This window comes from Momordica charantia (assembly GCF_013281855.1).
Source record: "Momordica charantia cultivar OHB3-1 chromosome 7 unlocalized genomic scaffold, Mcharantia_2.0 BLBB01000007.1, whole genome shotgun sequence".
Taxonomy (NCBI): domain Eukaryota; kingdom Viridiplantae; phylum Streptophyta; class Magnoliopsida; order Cucurbitales; family Cucurbitaceae; genus Momordica; species Momordica charantia.
In genome coordinates, this window is record NW_028275165.1 from 275,369 (window position 1) to 295,714 (window position 20,346).

A 20,346-nucleotide genomic window follows, 5' to 3' on the forward strand; every position below is an offset into this window, starting at 1 on the left:
ATAACATCAAATTGACCATCGAGTTTTCATTTTTTATGTCTAATGATTTTCAACATAAAGTGGGGAGAAAAATAAGCTTATATCCATCAAGTGAGTTCACAATAGAGTATCTAAAATTGAATTATTTAATATTTTGCTTTGTTCAGAATCTCACGTTGAAAAGAGAGGAAACCTAACAATGGTTTATAATAGACATGTACTACTCTCGTTGTCAATTGGTTTTGAGATGGAATCCCATGAATATTAATATGCTTGTTGTACTTTGGTGATTCATATTTGTTGGTGTGTTTGATATATATGAGCTTGTACCACTTATGCTTTAAAACTTATCTGTAAGTCGGCTAGACCAAGCGAAGAAGTTTGTGCCGAAAATAAGCAAAAAAGTTTCCCCCTTCTTTCTCATTTTCGCTAATGTTTTAGAGTTTCTTTCGGAGTAGGTCTTAGAACTTTATTTGAACTTTTCTTTTTAATCCAATTATATATAGTTCTTTTTTGACTTACTCATCTTTGTGAGTGAGTAATTTAAGAGAGGTAGAAGAATATATATAATTTGTCTTATTTCCAAGTTCTACTTTTCATTTATGTGTTTAACACATGAGATGTTAAAAGATTGTTTGCTTGAAGATTGATTCAATTGTTTCATTTATGTACATATACACACATACTACATACTACGTATATGTTAGTTCATCGAAGTATTTTTTAGATTCATTTTGGCTACTTTGATATTTCTAGGGGTGGGCCAAACGGTTGGAGTCATTTGAAGCTATTGACCCAAATAGCATGTATGAGCTTTTAAGGCACCTACATAGCTCGGAGGGTGAGTTAAGTGCATTAGGGTCGATTATAATATGTTCAATTTCATTTTTGTCTAAAAAAACACCCTTAGGCCCTTAGTCCCATTTTGGATGCTTGGTAAATTCTGGCCACCATATAGCTACTTGGCCACTTTTTAGCTACTAGTCCCATTTTTTTTTTCTAGGTTTTTAATTTTGTTGGTGGGATAAATTTTCTTATATGGGTTTATTACCTCACGAATATTTTGAAAATCTCTTTCGTATTTTTGTAATTTTTTCGTTTGTTTATGTTTTAGAACACTTTATATTATTCGTTTTGTTCATTAAGATGTGTAACTGTATAATCTTAAAACTCATTTATGTAAAAATGTAAATGTAGAGGAAGGGAAGACTAAAGACATTTAGGATTACTTATTTTGTCTTTCATGTATTTTGAAAGTCTCTAGATTGTAATGAAGAACGTATACAATTTTTTTTGTGTACAGATACTTGCAGTTTAATGAATTGACTTTTAACGTATTATGTACGTGTTAAATGATACTATTGATAATATTAGGTTCCAATATCGAACTATCTAGTACTACAAAAATAAAATGAAAAAATAAAAAAATGTCATCTAAAAAGAGTTGGAAAAAGCGTTGGGAAAGTTTTAAAGTGTCGGCATTATCCTACTTTTGTCGACACTTTCTGATCAAGCGCGGACATAGCCTACTTTGAGAAAGCGTCGCCAAAACATATCACGACAGACCTATGGCGATGATTTTGTCGACAAAATTTTTTTTTTCCATTGTTTCTTGGGTTTTTTGGACAATTTATAGCATCTGAAAAACATAAAATTCTTGCAAGATCTTGTTAAACTATCATTAAATCTACGAAATATAAAAATATTAAAGTAGAATACTTCAATATTTCATCGAGTTACTTTCATTGAGATGATAGGCTTACAAGTATTAAGATAATATTGAAAAATGGAAATGGTTTGAAAAAAAAAACTATATTATGAAAGTAATGATAGTCGTGATTGGGAAATGAAGTGTTAAGCGCTGACTTTTGATTAAGAAACCAAACACATTATATTAGCTGTCCAATAAAGAATAGGAAAATAAAGCCAACTGTGATTATAATAAGGAATTAAGCATGTTAATTGTTGCGTTGTCATAATGAATGCACCATTTGGCATGATTTGGTTGGATTCACGTGAAGCAAAATGTTGGACTCAAGCAACTTGGCGTGCTTTGATTTGCCACTTGTCTTTTCATCTAAACTAAAGAATATATTAACGATTATGTGGATTTTCTTTTAACCATTGTACACGTAATTAAAGAGTCAGTTACAATAAAATTCTAATTTAAAAAGCTCATTAGAATTGATCTATTATGAGACTAATGTTATATACCTAATTGGATAAACTTGAAGTAGAATTATAGAATAAATATTGATATGGCAAAAATTCCAAGTTCTATAGTTGAAAAGGAGGATTACCCAAAATTTTAATAGAGGTTAGAAATGCAAGTTGTTATCCATGGCTGACTCAAAGATCTTAGAATTATATGAAATAATTGTCTATTTGAAGGCTCAACTTTGTCTAAATTATTTATTTTAATTTGAAATTTTGAATTCAACAATTTTGAATATTGGACTAAATAAAGAAATTGATGTTTTTTTTTTCCCAAAATCAAGTTAGAAAATAATCCAAAACCTCAAGACAAACCTTCAATACCTAAAGGGTTTTGGCTAAACCTAACTAGGTACACAAGTCATAAGAAAACATCCCACCAAACACCAATCTTAAGGTCAAATTTGATAACTCTTTTTCTAAGTTTATTTTTTAAATTACATTTGTTGGTGAACACCTTTTAATTTCTAAAATTGAGTAAGATTGTGTAACAAACACTTTTTAAAGGTAAAATTACAAGTAATTTAGTCATTCAATATCTCACATTGTGTTTAATATAATTCAAACTTGTCTAATAGGTCTCCAAACTTTCGATTTAGTGATTAATATGTCATTAGCTTAAAAAGTATTTAATAGGGTCATGAATTTTTAATTTTATGTCTAATAAATCAATGATTTATAATTAGACATTTTAACAAACTTTTACGAACTTAGACACGAAATTGAAAGGTCGATAACCTATTAGAGTCAAGATTAAAGGTTAAAGTGACCTATCCGACACTATATATTTGGATGGACAGAATTTACACAATTTTACTTTTTCTTGGCTCGGAGTAAAGTTAGTCATGGATCTCATCTATCATATAAATTATCAAGTCTCTCAAGAGGTAATGGCAAGATGTTGGTGTCAAATATTCCTTTCTCTTTAGTTAAATTCATCTTTCTTGGACACAATTACTTGAACAAAGTGATTAAAGCTCATGCCTTTCATGAGACCTAATCCTCCATCCAACTCCTTTGTTAATCTTGATGAATAAGCTCTTAATTAAATGAGATTATTGAATTGATGTTATATAGCCCTCACCTCACTACCCAAGGTGTATATACCCTAATACAAAATACCCATATTGTCCTTTTTACTTGTACAGTGGTCCCTCTTTCCTAACTCTTTCTTTTTCCTATATCATGCTAGCACGTCCCCTCTCCCTAGACTATATATCTCTTCCACTGAAATAATATATTTTTTAAAGGGTTTGTCAATTATCCAACCTACCAAAAAGTGTTGTATGAGGAGGCAATATTTTAGCCCGAATAACACATCTTATTTATTTATTTATTTATTTTTGTTTGTTTAGAATCGATCAAACTTTTATAAAAACATCTAACAATGTTAGGGTGCATCTAATAATAACTTTAATTTTTATTTGATAACCAATAAAATTTTTAATGGCTTTTTAACTTTTTAAAAACAGAAAATATCTCTCCTTCTACATTTCTCTACTGGTAAAATATTTAACGATGGGATAAATGGTCAAAATTAAAACTAAAAAAAAATTAGAAAAATACAAATTGAAGGACGTTCTCATGCATTTTAAACAAAATTAATCACCAACAAATCTAGGTTAAACTGAGGGAATGGGTAAACTTAATTATTGGATATCTTAATTTGAAAAATATTTTAATAAGTTTTGACTAATTAAGTTGTAGATTTGGTGGGTATTTTGACTATTATGTATATTATTTTTTATAATGGCAAAAAATGATAAAATTCCCAATGGAATTCCATTTCCATTTCTCTTTGATTTAGAAATCTAAAAGCCAAAGTGAGCATAGTTCAACGACATATATCTCAAACTTTAGAGGTGGTAAGATTGATCTCCCATCCCCACATCTTGTACCAAAAAAATTAGAAATCTGAAAAAGGGAGTCGAGAGACGTAGAGACTCTCATGGTAGAGACACATACGAGTAAAGTATATATTTGCAATCGTGCGTCTGCATGTTTTGGTTTATAGAACTATGTACGAGGTCGGTATCCACAACTATACAGCAGCATTATGTATATAGAAATATCGTCATTTCCCATTCTCTATCATTTTTCCATTTCCTGAAGAACGCGTGTGGCATGTGCTTCTTATTACAGAGTCTCTGTCGAGTTTAAAGGCTGTCATACTCTAACTTATTTCAGTTTGAAAAGGGTGACTTTCTCTTTTTGCGACTGTTTTACTTATAATTCTCATTGTCCTTTCCAATCATCTTCTCCATCTTCTACGTCTCTCTCAACCCTCAACAATTATATTACTTTAAATATCAATTCCTCCAATTTTTGCTTCTAATTTTTGCATATTAAGGCTCAAAGTGCAAATTAAAATGAGGATCAAATTGTGCAATTCATGAAACCAAAGAATCAAGCTAGGGTAGAGTTTCATTTCGAACGAATGTGACAACAAATAGTTTGGATGACATATTTGTAGCAAAAAACCATGAAGGAGAAGAAGGAATTCTTCCGTGTTGAATTGAATTCTTCTTATAATACGAATGCTTACTAGATGAATTTCGATCACGAAATCAGAGGCTCAGTCTCTACAAGTAATTCTCTGTTCGATTTGTTGATCCCTCCATGTCTCGAGGAACTTGAGATTATTGTTGGGTTGATAAAGAATTAGTTAGATTTATTTTGTAATTTAATTAGTTTCCAGTTATGTAGGTTATGAATATGGATGATTTAATATGACTTTTAATTAGTTCGAAAGATATTCTAGTTTGATAACTTAGATAGAAATTCTACGGACTCACAACTAACCATAATATGTGGCTCTTGGGCTAAAATTGACAAATGACGTAGTGACAGTCCCGTAAAACTTAGGGACAGCAAATGTGGGCAGGGTAAATACCCTTCCATGATTTTGAAAATATTGACGTGTGTGAGATGTAGTCATTACTCAGGATTTCTCATTTACAGTTTATGAGAATTTATAGTAGGTGTCCATATTTATCGTCCCGTTTTGAAAAATGGCTAGATGATATTTGATAATGAAAAATGTCCATTTGTATTTTTCTATCTGTTTTGCAGGTTTGATTTTGACACTTCTATCCTTTCTATTTAGTTATTATTTTTAAAATCAAATATCCTAACTTCCATTATCTCCTAGATTATAGTTTTTTTTTTCTAACCACCACTATTGTTTGATATATAGGCGGAGACAGGATTCAAGGAGACATCACACAACCACTATTGTTTGATATATATGTGGAGACACGACTCAAGGAGACATCACATAGAAAAAGATCTAGAGCTGGTTACAAGTAGATTGAGAGGTCTATATGTTGAGTTTCTACTTATTGTGTAGGTAGAGTACTTTATATTTTTTGTATTAATAGTTGATAAAAATACATCTTATTTCTTATATTATATATTCACCTTGTATTTGTTCCTCTATTCACTTCAACATATTTGTTATTTATTCTTCTGTTCAACGTATTTGTTATTTGTTCCTCTTCATCGTGTTCATCTATTTGTTTTGGGTTTCAATAATGATTTTATTGTTTAATGAATATAATTTTCCAAACATGACAGAGAAAATAATAGGTAGGATTCTCTTATAAAAAGGGGAAATAATATTTTCATTTTAAAATCATTTTAGCGAGGGTAATTTCGTAACTAAAAAATTAATAGAGATTTTCTATTGGCTGATTATTGAAAACTTAAAATTGCCTATTTTAAATGGTTATATGTATTGTTATTCCAAATTATATTAGGTCACAGGCTTCCACCTAGTTGAAGTTCATTTTCTAGGCCCAATCCATTTAAAATACAATTGTTTGGTAGAAAATGAATCAGAAATAACTTGTAAAGTAAAAATTGATCAAAATTGACAAGGTGCCCATTTAAGCAATTTTGCTCCATTTTTATTCGGTGAAAAATAAGCACGAACTAATGAATATGCCTTGAATAGTACTGAGTGCTAACCAAACCACTTAAATAATATTCAACTTTTACACAAATCAAACTTACACATCCTTAATTATCACATTAGACCCCAAGTAACAAAGCATTCCAATCTTGAGAATCATAATGATTTTGTTTTAATTTTCAATATTCAAAAAATGTCAATTCTTTTGACTTGAAATTTCTTTTCTTTTGGTTTTATATTTTAAAAATAATTTGTTTAAATTTCAAAACCAAAACTAAGTCAAATTATGTGTTCATTTTAATTTGTTATTATTATTATTGTTTTTTTGAGGTTGTTCACTAAAGATTATTTTCAATTATTTGATCATAAAACAAAGAACTTACCGGTAAACATGTTTTTTATGCATCCATTTGAAAGATCATTATATTTAATGTTCTCTCATTTATCATTTTCATTTAGTATCAATTACATTATTAATTAAAAATTTTGAGAGCAATTATATATATATATATATATGTTTATTTATTGCGTACATTTCAATCAGTGAGGGTTGTGGAATAATGAAAGCAACAAGTCGCTGTCTTCACGAGCAAATATTATTCCTTCTTCTTCGATTAGAGTCGTTGACCATCCCACTCACACCTCCACAGACCATCCATGGCAGAACCCCCATCACAAGATTCTTTTCATTTCCTTTTTTCTTTTCAATAAAAACTTCCAATCCATAAGGAAAACCACAACAACGACAACAAATTAATTAAACTACACTCTACAGAGAGATGTTATACCGAGGAAATTAATTAATGACGAGCAAAAGAAATTAAAACTCCGTTCGCCCTTTGCAGTTTGCACCCAATCAATAATATCGAAGGAAAAAGAATCAATGATTTTGTCAGGTTAACCCAAATACCAAATACAGTTTGATTTTGGAAATGTGGTTGGCTCTCTCATGGGAAGCCATTATCGTCGGAGCGATCGAAATGAACAAGAAGACTGCTGCATTTGGGGCAATCTTCCACCTGCTTCGGCACCATGAAGTACATGAAGCATCTCTTGCATCCGGCCACCACCAGCACGTCCTCCTCGTTTTGCTTTCTCCTACCACCGCACGACGACGAACAACACGACTCCTCGCTCCCGCCGTCGTCCGACGAGCTCCCCTCCTCGTCTTCCGAGTAGTACGAAGAGTCTCCGCCGTCTGCTTCCGCCGTCCGAGGATCTTCCTTTACTCTCATCCCGGTCCGGCAGTTGATGTAGTACACTTCCCCTGTCTACAAACAAACCCAAGCGGAATTCAACAGAAAAGTTAATTTAATGTTCCCGAGGGGGAAATTAGAGAAAAAAAAAAGCAAAGGAATCCGAAATCCAGAGAGCTTTTCTGATCTGTTGTACGAAAAGAGGACTGAAGTCTGAAAATGGCGGAGGATAAAGCAAGATGGAAATTAATTAATAAATGAATTCATTAATTAAACAAACAGCGAGCGAGCTTGGTTTTTGAGTTTTAGGGTTTCGATTCCGGATCGTACGAACGAAGGGGAAGGATACATCATACATGGGAAGAGATAGGGGGAAAAAAAGAAAGCATTAATCACAAAGACAAATTTATGGATTCAGAAACGCATTAAAGATCAACGCCTTCTCTCCGACAATCATCAGAAAATTAATCAAAGTACAAGACAACGGAATTTGCAAAGATCTGGCATATGCGCTTTCGCATTAAATGAAGGCTCTAGAAGAGGAAAACGAAAGCATCGGAAGGCTCGAGCAAAAGAAAACAAACAAGAAACAAAAGCCGAGAGTCGTCGGTCTGGTGCTCGGGATGAAATTCACAACACAGAAAACTAATATAATCCTGTCCTAATCCTAGTCCTAATTCCAATCCGAATCCTAATATAATCGTGTGCTCACCTTTAAATCGAGGCATTGTTCCCAGAAAGGAGGGAGGGAGATGTGAGAGTTGAGTTCCAAGGTTGTGTCGAAGCGATGATGTTCGTCGTCGGAAGAAGAAGGTGAAGAGGAAGAGGAGGAGGACCTCCGGGGCCTTGCGGCGGAGGCCGCGGCAGCCGAGGAGAGGCGATGATTGAGGGAGAAGTTACGGAAAGACTGCTCCAGAGAATCAGTAATCGCCGCCATATCCGGAGATTTCATCTGGAGGAGGAAGAAGAAGAAGAAGATCAACGGAAGAAAGAAAAAGAACGAAGGCTGTGTTGTGTTGTGTTATGCCATCGGATGAGAAATGAATTATAGAATACAACAAAACCAAGACGGGTCAAGCCAGCCGAAGCCGTCGTGAGTGCGCGTGGGAGTTGTTGAGAATATCTCCACTGGGACCCACAGATTCCGAACTGTAGCAACCGAATAGCATGCCACGTGTCATCAACGAAAAGAAAACGGATGAGCCCCACGCGCGCATAACCCCAATCGCCCGCCAACCGCTGAACAGAAAACACGTCGGTTGGAGCGTGAGATTTTTCCCTTTTTTCTTTTGGGCCGAGTGATCCGCTCATTACCAAAAAGAATGCCGGAGCTTTCCTCGACATCTCCTCACTTTTTCTTTTTTTCTCTTCCCTAAATTATATATAAACTGGAGAACATATTCTTTGTTTTTAAATACTTCAATTTTAAAATATATCCACCCACATCAACATAATTTATTTCTTAAGTTATCTCCATCTAAATTTAAATTTCTACATTACCTGACACGTTTCTGACATAATATTCTTCAAAAAACTTAGAAAACCTTTATGTCCAATATAAATAAATTATATTTTCAAATCATTCTGCTCCATCTTTTATTTAGTGTATATATATTTATAATATAAACTTAACAATTAGTAGCATTTTCTTACTCGCTAAAATTCAAACTCACACTCCCAATCCCACGAATATAATATCATGTTGTTAAAAGAAAATGTATTCACATATACAAAAGAAGGGATAGTTTACATTATGAGTGGTAGATTCGTATTTTCGTCTAGGCAGTAGTATTATTCTGGGAGAAGAAAAGTAGAAGGGCAAAAGTGAAATTTTGTTTATTTGATTTTTTTGGTCTGAAAAGTTTCGTACCAAAGTTCTGACAGCATGAGCTTCTCCCTGTTTCTGCACTAATATTCCCTGTGGCTTCTGCGTCGACCCAGGCAGAGGCAGAGGCAGCACCAGCAGCAGCTCTTTCATTTAATTTTTTGCGGATTCACGTGTAAATTTTGTTACTTGTTACCTTTCAAAGCACTCCCATATATTTCAATTTCACCTCTCTCTCTTTGCTGTTTGTTTCAATCATTTATCCTCTTCCCCTGAGCCTGAGTGTCACATGTTCATTATCTCTCCGGTTCCAACAACTTGACTTCCATTTTTCCTCATCTCCTCAACACTTTTCGACAAAACACTCTGTCCTCTCAGTCTCAACACCATTTTCATCTTTCTCTATGACTTTATTCATAAGAATCTTTCCCAAACATATCGATTTACATCTACCTCTACTACCCTTCTCGATTATCACTTTCTTTAATTACTATATTCAAGCATACCACGTTTTAGTTGCCTTTTCTTCCCTTTTTACCAATCACTACTACACTCATTTTCTTCACTCTAATTCAATTTTAGTTGCTTCTTGTCTTTTTACTCAATATTTCCTAGATATGCAGTGGTATGGGTGTGCTGTTTTCTACACGGAGACACCAGGGAAATTTTTCATTCACCTTATAATTTTCTTCTCTACTCTTTTTAATTTCTTCTCGTCTGTCTTGTCTCCTTTTGTACTGTCTTATCATTATTATGTTTTTGAACAAGAACAAACAAACAAAGAACATTAATTTAACTACGACTCCTATCGAATCTACCAACTCTAAGTCTGTGCTATCTAGCCTCTAAGCACCGTGACAATGACTACTTAGGAATATGACAAATTTTTTGGGCTGTTTGAAATCCTTCAACGCATAGGCAAGGTGGCTTATCGACTTAACCTTCCTGAAACTACTTCTATTCACTCGGTGTTTCATGTTTCCCAGCTAAAACCGGCTAAAGGTCCCAATTTAGACGTGCAGAACATCCCTCCCTTGAGATGCGTGTATTCGGGCAACATAACGGATACGCTGAAGACGAGGAGGTAGTGGCCAACATTCTTTAGAACAAAGCTCATCTCGACTTTAACCTAGGAATAGAACCCAGCCGACATAATATCTATTGGCTCCATTTTGCTGGTAAAGAATCTTGTGCCTATTTAACCAAAAATCTACTTAATGACATGTATGGACACTGTCTATGTAGATAGCCATCTTCCAAAGCTCCTTCTATAAAAGGCGGAGTCTCACCTTTTCAAAGGTACGCAATCTCTAACATTAAAACTAAGTTCATCTTGACACCATCTCGTACTCAACACTAACTTAAACTTCGAAGGGTATATGGTCAAAGTACCACATTAGTGTAAGATTCTATTTGCAATCGCTTGTTAGTCCACGTCAAAGTTCACTTCCAATCACCTACTAACATACATGCAACTTTCAACCAGAATCTTACATCAACATAAATAATTAATGAGAAAATTAAGAAGAATCATTTGGTAAGAAAAGTAAGAAGAATCATCTGAAGGTCTAGTCCAATCCTAGAGTCCTATGAATCTTTTTAATATTGACTCCCAATAGAGGTGTGTGAACCCCACACTCAGAAAAAATTGGCAACTATAAAAAAGAGGGGGAAGCATCTAAAATTACTTTCAATTATGTTTTTAAGGTTTTTCTTTTTGTTACAAATGTTTTTAAAAGTATTTTTAGAATTATTTTTTACAAAATTTTAGAAAGTTCACTTAAATGCTGAAAATGTTAAAATGTCATACCAAAATTTTCCTGGGATCCTATTCTTTTATCCTAAGTCTATTTTTATAGTGGAAAATATTTAAGGTACTAACGTGTGAGAGAACTTATATCTATGCTAACCACCATTGAAAAATTGACGGTTCATTATTTTTAAGAAATAATTTCTCTATTTTTACATTTCTCTTTTTTGTTGTCAAATATTTTAAGATGGATATGATTAGATATATTTTCACCGGTCAAAACCTAAATATTTTTCTTTTATAGATCCCTTTCTTATCCCACTCACCCACCTTTTATCTCATGTCCTTTGCTAATAAACTCATATGCTCCACAAGATAAACTTCTTAGTGTCCATGACCGGTTACTTTGATTTATGCTTTAAGAATGCAAGGTGGCAATTCAAATCAACGTGCCAGCAGTTATTTTGGAAAAATCTAAAATCAAATTACAAATTAGTCAGTCACTTGGGGGTGGTTCTCAGAGTAATTTTTTACCATAAAAATTAATAGAAAATTAAATTTTTGAAGGGTTATTATTTTAATTTTCAAAACTATCTTTTTATTTAACTTATCTTTATCTTAAATTTCGAGAAAAATTCTTTTTCTTTTTCTAAATTTTTGTCACCTTTAACCTGGTTTATCTTTTATTTTATTTATTCTCTTTAATTTTTTCTCTAAAATTTTAGTGTAGCTACCATGTTTTTTCTATCTTTATTTCTCCTTATAAAATTTTTGTCTCGCACCCTCTAAAATTTCTCTAAGTAAGACTTTTGTTCTCTAAGTAAGACTTTTGTTTCTCTCTAACTTTTCTTTCTCTAAAAATTTTGTCAAATTTTCTCTTTAAAATTTAAATAACAATCATCCAAAATCATTTTTAATTACATAAAAATCACTTTAAAAAGTGTGTAACCAAACTTAAAATAATAATATAAAAATAACTTTTAATTTACAAAATCAATTATCATTAAATTTCTTTTTGCTAAAATCACTTATTCTAAAATCATTCCCAATCAATCCCTAAATTACACACGATAGGCTTTAATCCAATTTTAAGGGCGTTGTTTAGTAAGTCCTTGAATTTTGTAAAGTTTTAATACATTTTTAAATTTTCAATGCTTTGTCTAATTAGATTCTTGAATTTTAAAAAGTATCTAATAAGAACATGAACATTTAATTTTTTAATAAAAGTTATGATCTATTAAGAATGTATCTGGCAATGATGACGAAATGAGTGATATTGAAAAAAGAGATTCAAGTATAATTAATTTTTCAAAATCACCATCAAGTGATATCTTAAAAATAAATCTAAAGTAATTTTAAACTTTCATGAAATCAATGGAAAGAGAAGTGATTTTGACAAGGGCAAATAAATAAAAGATTTCATTTTTAAATAAAAAATTTGTTTTAAATAAAATGATTTCTTTTAATTTTAAAAAGAAAATACTAAAACTGATTTTTCAAGTTTCTTATTCCTTGTTTCCTTCGTCAAAGCCCAAACCACGTGGCTTTCTCTCCTTTTCCCTTCCCTTCTTTTTCTCTAACTCACTTTTACCATTTCTACATTACCGTTGCACTTCTACTTATTTAAAAGAAAGTTTCACAGCACAGAGAGGACAGAGCAGAGGAAATTTGAGACCTTCATCCCCTTACCTTTCTATTTCTCTCATCTTCTTCATAATTTCTTCATACCCTCCTCCCCTCTACTTCTCAATCCCTTTTCTTTACCATCTTGGACCACAAGAGTTTGACGCGCTCAAATTTGCCTATTATTGTGTTCTAACCTACTCCTCCTCCACGTCTCAATTTCATTATCATCGTTGGAATTGGCGAATTTAGAATTTTTCAGCCAGTTCCATTGTCAAAGTTTGATCATAGAAAATTATATATGGGGGATAACTACATAACGTCTCCGCGTTTGGTCGGTCGATCGATCTAGGTCATTCGTTTCTTTCCTGAAGGAGGCAGTGTGCTTGATTGGCGCGAGCAGAGACGATAGGCTTGCTTCCGGTGGCAAAACTCAATGGTACAGTGAAATCTAGGATACTTCTTTTAAATTAAAGATTTGATTTATTTATTTATTATTATTATTTTTTAAAACAGTGGCTTGTTGGGAAGAAATAAAACGTTTCAAATTAAAAGCAAAACCGTTATCTCGAAAGAGGCCCTTCAGGAAAGGACGTCGGCCGCTCCGCGTCGCAATAACATTGCAACAGCTTGGCGACTCCGCTGGGGACTATTGAGAGTCAAGCCATTTATTTTTGTCATTTAGTATCCCGTTTATGAAATATTTTGATCCATTCCTCTTTTATTGCACATTTTATATTTTAATTATTTGTTTTTATAAGTTTGCATTATCCATGCATATCACACAAATTCACAAGCCTCCTACCCGGGCTTTACCCTTAGGATTAGGTCGGAGACTGAGTAGTGTGACCTTCGTGGAATTTCAGTTCCCGTGCAGACGCATGGAATTCTCTACTCAAGTCGACCATATTGCCAAAATATATGGAAGATTTGAGGGTCATTATCCTATAGGATGCATTATTAGTACATAACTTCACACCATATTCATATTGCATTTTATGTCGGTTGTTATGTCATTCATGGCATATTGTTTGTTTTAATAAAAAATTTAGGGTTGATTTAGAGTTTTAATCATAAGGTTTTAAATGAACCACTTTTTTAAAAAAAAAATAAAGGAAAAAAATAAAAAATCATTTACCTTACTTCTTGCTAGCTATTTGTTTAAGTTTTTGGTAGAAGTGTTGCCTTTCAAAGTTATTTTAAACGTCCCTATGTAGGCCCACAAAAAACTTACGAATTTATTCGCTTCTATCGAAAACTTAGGAGTTCAACTTTATAACTCTAGAGTTTAATTTTATGTACATATTCATGTTTCTCTCTTAGGGTGAATTAGAGTCTACCATTACATTTGCATGCAGTTAGAATGTACTAATTTATTTTAGGGTAATTTGTAGCATATTTAAATAACAATCTTTTTTCCTTCTTAAAGAAAATAAATTAAAAAAAAAAACATATTCTTCCTATGCATCATTTTGCAAGACCATAGCATAAATTAAAAAATATCTATCTTTTGCATGCATCATTTTACATGTCTATATCATAAATTAAAAAATTTATCGTTCAAATGCATCATTTCATATGTCTAAATATATATATTAAAAAAAAAGAGCAATATTTTCGCAGGCATTATTTCGCATAATTCCCCTAATTGGTGATCCAACATTGGCATCACATCGTCTCATGCATATCAATTTCTATCTTAAAAAAATCAAAATCTATGCATTCTCCATTACATCATTAACACGAACTCTTAGAAAAATAGCTCAAGAACCACATATTTACTATTCTTTATATACAAGGTACATAAAGTAGCATAACATGGAAGAACTTAATGCTGAGCTAAAGAAAATTAGAGACGAAATCCACAAACGGGTCATGGAAGAATTGAATAATGAGCTAAAGAAAATAAGATACGAGATTCAAGAACAGGTCATGGAGGTGCATGATGTAGAGCTAAAGAAGATGAGACAAGACATCGATAAGATTCAGGGGCAAGTTAAAGAAATTTTCAATGTCTTAAAGAATATTGTTACAGTTGGGGACATTTCTCAACCTAACAATTTAGTCGAACCTCATAATAATTCATCACCTAGGGTGGACCCACCTCTTTGTCAACCACCAGAGAGTTTCCCCCAGCATAATTCATTACATGAAGTTCAGCTTTCCAAGAAAGGCCAACAAGCTCCTACAAACTGTCAGGTTGAATTTACATTCCAAGATGGACAAACATCAAATGCCAATTACTCAGATAATTTAAAAGGTAGAGGAAATGTTACCAATGGAAATGCTGAAGAAACTGGGGAAGTTTCTTTTCTAAATCAATACAAGCATGACATAGGTATGACCCATGCTGAGTAGATAATAGAAAAAGAAACTGCAGGAAAAGAAAGTGCACGGAGATGGAGAGAGGCAAACGAACAACTGTCAGTGCTTTTAATTGATAAAGAGCCACATAGTAAAAACTCTATTAAAAGGAAAAATAAAGTCCAGACAATAATCTCGAAGCACAAGTGGAGGCACCAACAAGGATTTATGGTATACAATCCGTCTACAGTACCCATAAACTCATTGGCTCTGTAGAATGGCCCACATCCAAGTTTGCCAGCATTTCCTGAAAATCATAGTAGTCGGAGACAACTAAAGCGAGAGAGCTTTAATCCGATCCCAACATCCTATTCCGAGTTGTTATCCCAATTATTTCAAGGTAATCTATTAGCTCCCGTAGCCGTAGAGTCATTACAACCACCTTATCTAAAGTGATACGACTCGCATGTTCATTGTGATTACCATGCAGGAGCTGTAGGTCATTCAACTGAGAACTGTACTTCACTGAAGCATAAAGTGCAAGTTCTAATGAAGGCAGGATGACTAAAGTTTTCAAAGGAAGATGGTCCACATATGAAGCGCTAGAATCATGAGTTCACGAGACAATGGAAACCAATGTGGATTTAACAAAATTCGTTTTTTTAGTTTTAAAAAATAAATTAAAACTTTGTTTTTGTAAAAGAATATTATGTTTACATCGTAGGATGTTGGCAATAGTGGTTAGATGTTTGATTCTCTAAATTCGAGTCTTTGAATGCCTCATTTTATCATTTGTTTTTACTAAATAATTATTTTAAATAAAATATTTCATTTAGAGTTCTTTTTTTAAAACAAAATTAAAAAATACAAAATTTGTATTTTAAAAGGGTCATAGCTTATATCTCAAACTGTTAGCACATTGGTGTGATGTTTGAGTGTCAACACTCATGTCACAAGTTCAAGTCTGGAAAGAGACCCTTCAATTAACTATAGATCTTGATGTTTTTCATACTAGGTACCTTTATTATTGATATCGTATCATTTATCATCGATATACGACTTCTTATATCAATGATAAACTTGACATATCTTATATGAACATCAAAGAATATCCGATATAATTTTGATGTACTACATACTATGTATATTTAATTATAATTGATATACATTATATGAAATACATCATTCATAACTAATATACTCTTCATGTGAAGTATATAAATCATTATATATTTTATATATCCAATTTGAAGTACATTACATCAAATTGGTAATTTTTACCATGATATCATCTTTCTCAAAACCTATATGGAAAGCTGTTATGATATCCCTAATGTGAGGAATTATTTTTCTTTCTTGGTAACTTTGATCGAATTTAGGGGTCGTTTGTTTCGTGAAAATATGAGATTCTCATAGAACGGACATCCAAATTCCCATGTTTGTTTGATATGAATCTTGGATGTCCGGACATACTATGATGCCTATACGAGAGGTATCTGAACAATTTTAGATGTCTTCCTGTAACATTGGTTTTTAAGATTCTCGTGTTGAGGGCATCTTCTTTTGACCCTCCTCATTTTTGTTCTATAATATTTTTTTATCAATAATATTTATTTTATTTTATTTTAAAAATAAATCTACGCACTAATTCATTGATAAATGTCTAAATACACTTTTATTAATATTAGTTAATGGTATAATATTTTAATTTATTTTCAATTCAAATCTAGCGTGCAATCTTTCGTTTATTTTTCTCTTTTAATAGTCACCAAACATAAATTAAAATTGACATAAAAATATAATATTAAATTAATAAAAGTAAAAGTTTTATATGAATTCAAATAATATTAGATTTAACCTATAAATAATATGATGCCTGACATTTTTGGAACATTACATAAATTTACAATATTCCCACGAATAAATTCTGTAAAAACAAAACAAACGTGGCTATCTGAAATTCCGGACATCTAAAATACCGGGGCATATGAGATTTCAGACATCTGAACATGCCGGACATCTACATCTCGAAAAAACAAACGGCCCTTAGGGTATTCATCACAAATTTTGACGAGGGATCAAACATAATTCTTTTAGGCCAAATCTTGTTATATTTCCTTCAATGTTTAAAGGTCAGAACTTTTATTAGATAATCTCTTAATTCCAAATGATAAAAAAAAAATGTGCAAGGAATGATTCTTTTAACAATTTCATTTGGATTAGGAAAAAGATTTCTATGATATTATCTAAAGTGTCTAATTTTGAATAAAATTGAACTTTCAATTAATAATTTCAAATAAAAACTTTTTGTTAGAACAAAACATAACATATCAACATTATATGTCAATTACCATATACGAATGACAAAACTACTTAGAAAAATCCGGTGCGGTGCGTTTTCACGTGGGGCCAAAGCTAACCCAATGACAGCAAATAATTAATTTCTTCTCTTTTGCTTCGATCGCAATTCTATTTCTCCGTAGCAGTTTCTCGTTTTCGGTTTCTCTCTAGTCATCTTCCACAATTTTCATTGACTTCCATTCCGACGACTTTCAGAATCACCGGCGGAGCAGTCAGAGTTAGGGAAATGTCGAAGAACGACGAGCCGGTCGTCGGAATTCCATTATATGCCGGCGACAACGCGTATCAGGCCGGACAGATCCCTTCCAACGCCATTTATGGCGATCCTCAGGGGGTTCCTATCCAGCAAACCATGTTCCGCGACACTCCTGCTCCTTTCTACTGTCTTTATTGTGGAAATTCCGGACTCACCTCCGTCAGGTGCCTTCTCTTTTCTACCTACCTTTGATCTATTTCTAATTCTCTGATTACCTAATTATTCCCTGTTTTTGTTTCTCGATTGTTAATCTTCACTTGCAAAATAATTGAAATTTGGTAGTTGTAATCCAATTGTGAATTCAGGTCTCGTTTTCGGCACTGAAATTTTCGATTTCGTTTATTGAAACTTGTAATGGCCCTTCCCCATATTTTGTCTTTGACCTAATTTTCTTCTTTCGGATTACAACTACTTGTACTCATAAAACATCGTGGGTCATGAAACTTCATCTTGCTTTCAACATAAGGCAGGAATTGTCTGGTCGTGGGTGGCTAATATGCCCTAAAAATTAATTGAAATTATTTCACTGACTTATACCCTTACGGATGGTTGTTGCTTGGATGTTTTAACTCCTGACTCTGCACTGAAATGAATACTATTTTGTTTGTGTTTGTTTAAATTCCAACTCAACTTTACTGTTGTCCAATAATGTTTACCGAATTGTGGAAATTTTTAGCGATTGCTGTTCGGTTCCTTATACCTTAGTTTGCATAAATCTAACTGGATCCATGGCAGTTACTTTGTTTTCGTATTTGTTCCACTACTCAGTCCAGGTACAAGATGGTAAAAGTTTTAGGACTCCATGGCACTGTTGAATAATTGGTACACCATATAAAGTCTTGTTGGTTGTAAATCCATTTTATGTTAGAAACATTTTTATGGATTACTCTTATATAAGATGCTCCCTCTCTAGAAAAATAGCATTATAGAGTGTGAGGCAGCATTAATTTGCCTTGCAACCCGCGCTTTAGAAATTTTATCATGCAGGGTCTGTCAATCAATCTAATTCGTTGGTATTGTGTTCATGTTTCAGCTTTGTTTATTACTAATTCAACAACAACAATGACTAATGACAATATTAACACAAATCAAGTGGGTTATCCTTATCATTTTGCAATTTTTGTTTTTATTGGAAGCAGCATAGAGAAATATAAGTCCAAATGTTGGGTTTATATACACTCTTTAGAAAAATGTTGTTGCTCATGAGCTTGAGACTTCTTGTAGCACGGCAGCAATATGATTTACACACTTACAAAAGTGTAGTTGCTCATAAGCTCAAGACTTCTTGTAGCAGGGCATCAATATTATTTACGATGGTTGGGCAGCAAAAGTTAGTGTATATTTATTTTGACTAAGAAGATGTAGGAAGGGGAGAGAGGTGGATGTTGTATGATTGGGTTCAGTAGAATAGTTATGCTTCTTCTCCATCTGGTTATGATACTTTTGTGACATACAGATCCAAGATAAGCTCTGCTGCTGTCGTCGGTTGTATGGTACCATTTATGTTGGGAGTATGCTTTCTTTTTCCTTCAATGAACTGCCTTTGGCATAAGTATCACTATTGCCCCAACTGCAAGGAAAAGGTATGGCTTTTTTCCCCCATCATTTTTCATTCTGTCAGTTGCCTCTTCTAATATGCATATTGGGAATTTGACACTTGCTCTAGTATAGATAATTGGAGTAATTAACTATTCTATCCATCTTTTGTTTAGGTTGGTGATTTTGAGAAATTGGATAGGTGTGCTGTGATGGATCCTCCACACTGGACACAGCCAAGCTTTGCGTTGCCTGCTTGATTTTGATGCATTGTCTGCAGTCAGTCAGTATTTGCTTTGCTTTCGTGCCATTTTTGAGATGTTCTTATTACACTAAGGGATAGGGAAAGATTGGATATCGGTGCATATGTATAATTGTGATAAATACATGCTTCTTATATCATACAGCTTGTACATACCTTGTTCTCACATTGGCATTACTATTTCTATACCATACTGCTAGCCTTTTTCGGTCAAATCATTTCACAGAAAAACAATATACCTTTGTCAAATTACTTTCCTGTGAGCTATCACTATCTGTATCTCCTATCACCATTTGTTTTTACTTCTCAATTTACGTTTTGACCGTGCACCTCACCGTTTGGACGAATCATCGTTGGTTTGCGGTTTGCCCATTTGGTCTCGAGGGGATTTGAATTGCAATCTTTGATGAGACCAGCCAATCACTACGTAAGTAAACAATGAAGAACCATGTGGGAAAACTGAAAAGATAATGTACCTGAGTTCATTTGGGTGTTGCTCAGGAGCAGGTGGAAGAACAAGAATGGAAGTCGATTGCGGAGGTTTGAATCTGGAAGGGAAGGTTCGGCATGAGAAACAAGAGCCGGTCTCGTTAGCCAAAGAGACTGCCTGCAAGTATGCGATGGCAGGGTCCTGGAGTGAAACTTGATGGGGGGTTTGCAGGCAAGTCATCCTTGGCTACAATACAAACATGACTCTCCATTCCCATGCCGGACCTTCCTTCCTTCCTTCCTCATAAATCAGGTAGAATTAAAGCTGCTCTGTTTGTTGAACGCCATGAAAGGGAGATTTTGGTTGTGTGTTGTGTGCATTGGAGTTTGGTTTATATGTTGAAATTAGGAGCTCCACAACAATATACCACTGCTACTCCACACTCATCGAGGTTTCTGTCTCCGAATATATTCTGTATGATTGGATTTGTAAAATGGCTCTTGGCTACTTCTATACATTATGGCCTTTGCCCCAACCCAACACTTATTTTCAGAGAATCTTTCTATGCATTCACCCTAGAGACCACAGTCCATTCCCTGTCCTCATTTTCAGCCTACAAATACAATACATGCACTCACACAAATTATATCCTTCTATCTCTTACCTTTCGTAGAATTTATGTATATGAAATACATGT

The 20,346-nt window shown here is 33.4% G+C and overlaps 2 protein-coding genes across 2 annotated transcripts; one reads left to right on the forward strand and one right to left on the reverse strand.

Annotated features, from left to right (window-relative positions):
- Positions 1 to 6,764: 6,764 nt before the first annotated feature.
- Positions 6,765 to 8,611, reverse strand: LOC111017445 (ATP-dependent RNA helicase). Its single transcript, XM_022293190.2, has 2 exons — positions 8,015 to 8,611; positions 6,765 to 7,377 (listed from the first exon to the last, which is right to left on the reverse strand). Exons 1-2 carry the CDS (start codon positions 8,252 to 8,254, stop codon positions 7,054 to 7,056), a joined length of 564 nt encoding a protein of 187 aa, XP_022148882.1. The 5' UTR covers positions 8,255 to 8,611; the 3' UTR covers positions 6,765 to 7,053.
- Positions 8,612 to 17,261: 8,650 nt separating this feature from the next.
- GILP (GSH-induced LITAF domain protein) lies at positions 17,262 to 19,372 on the forward strand. Its single transcript, XM_022293282.2, has 3 exons — positions 17,262 to 17,585; positions 18,878 to 19,004; positions 19,134 to 19,372. The coding sequence occupies exons 1-3, from the start codon at positions 17,392 to 17,394 to the stop codon at positions 19,215 to 19,217; spliced, it is 405 nt and encodes a 134-aa protein (XP_022148974.1). The 5' UTR covers positions 17,262 to 17,391; the 3' UTR covers positions 19,218 to 19,372.
- Positions 19,373 to 20,346: the final 974 nt, after the last annotated feature.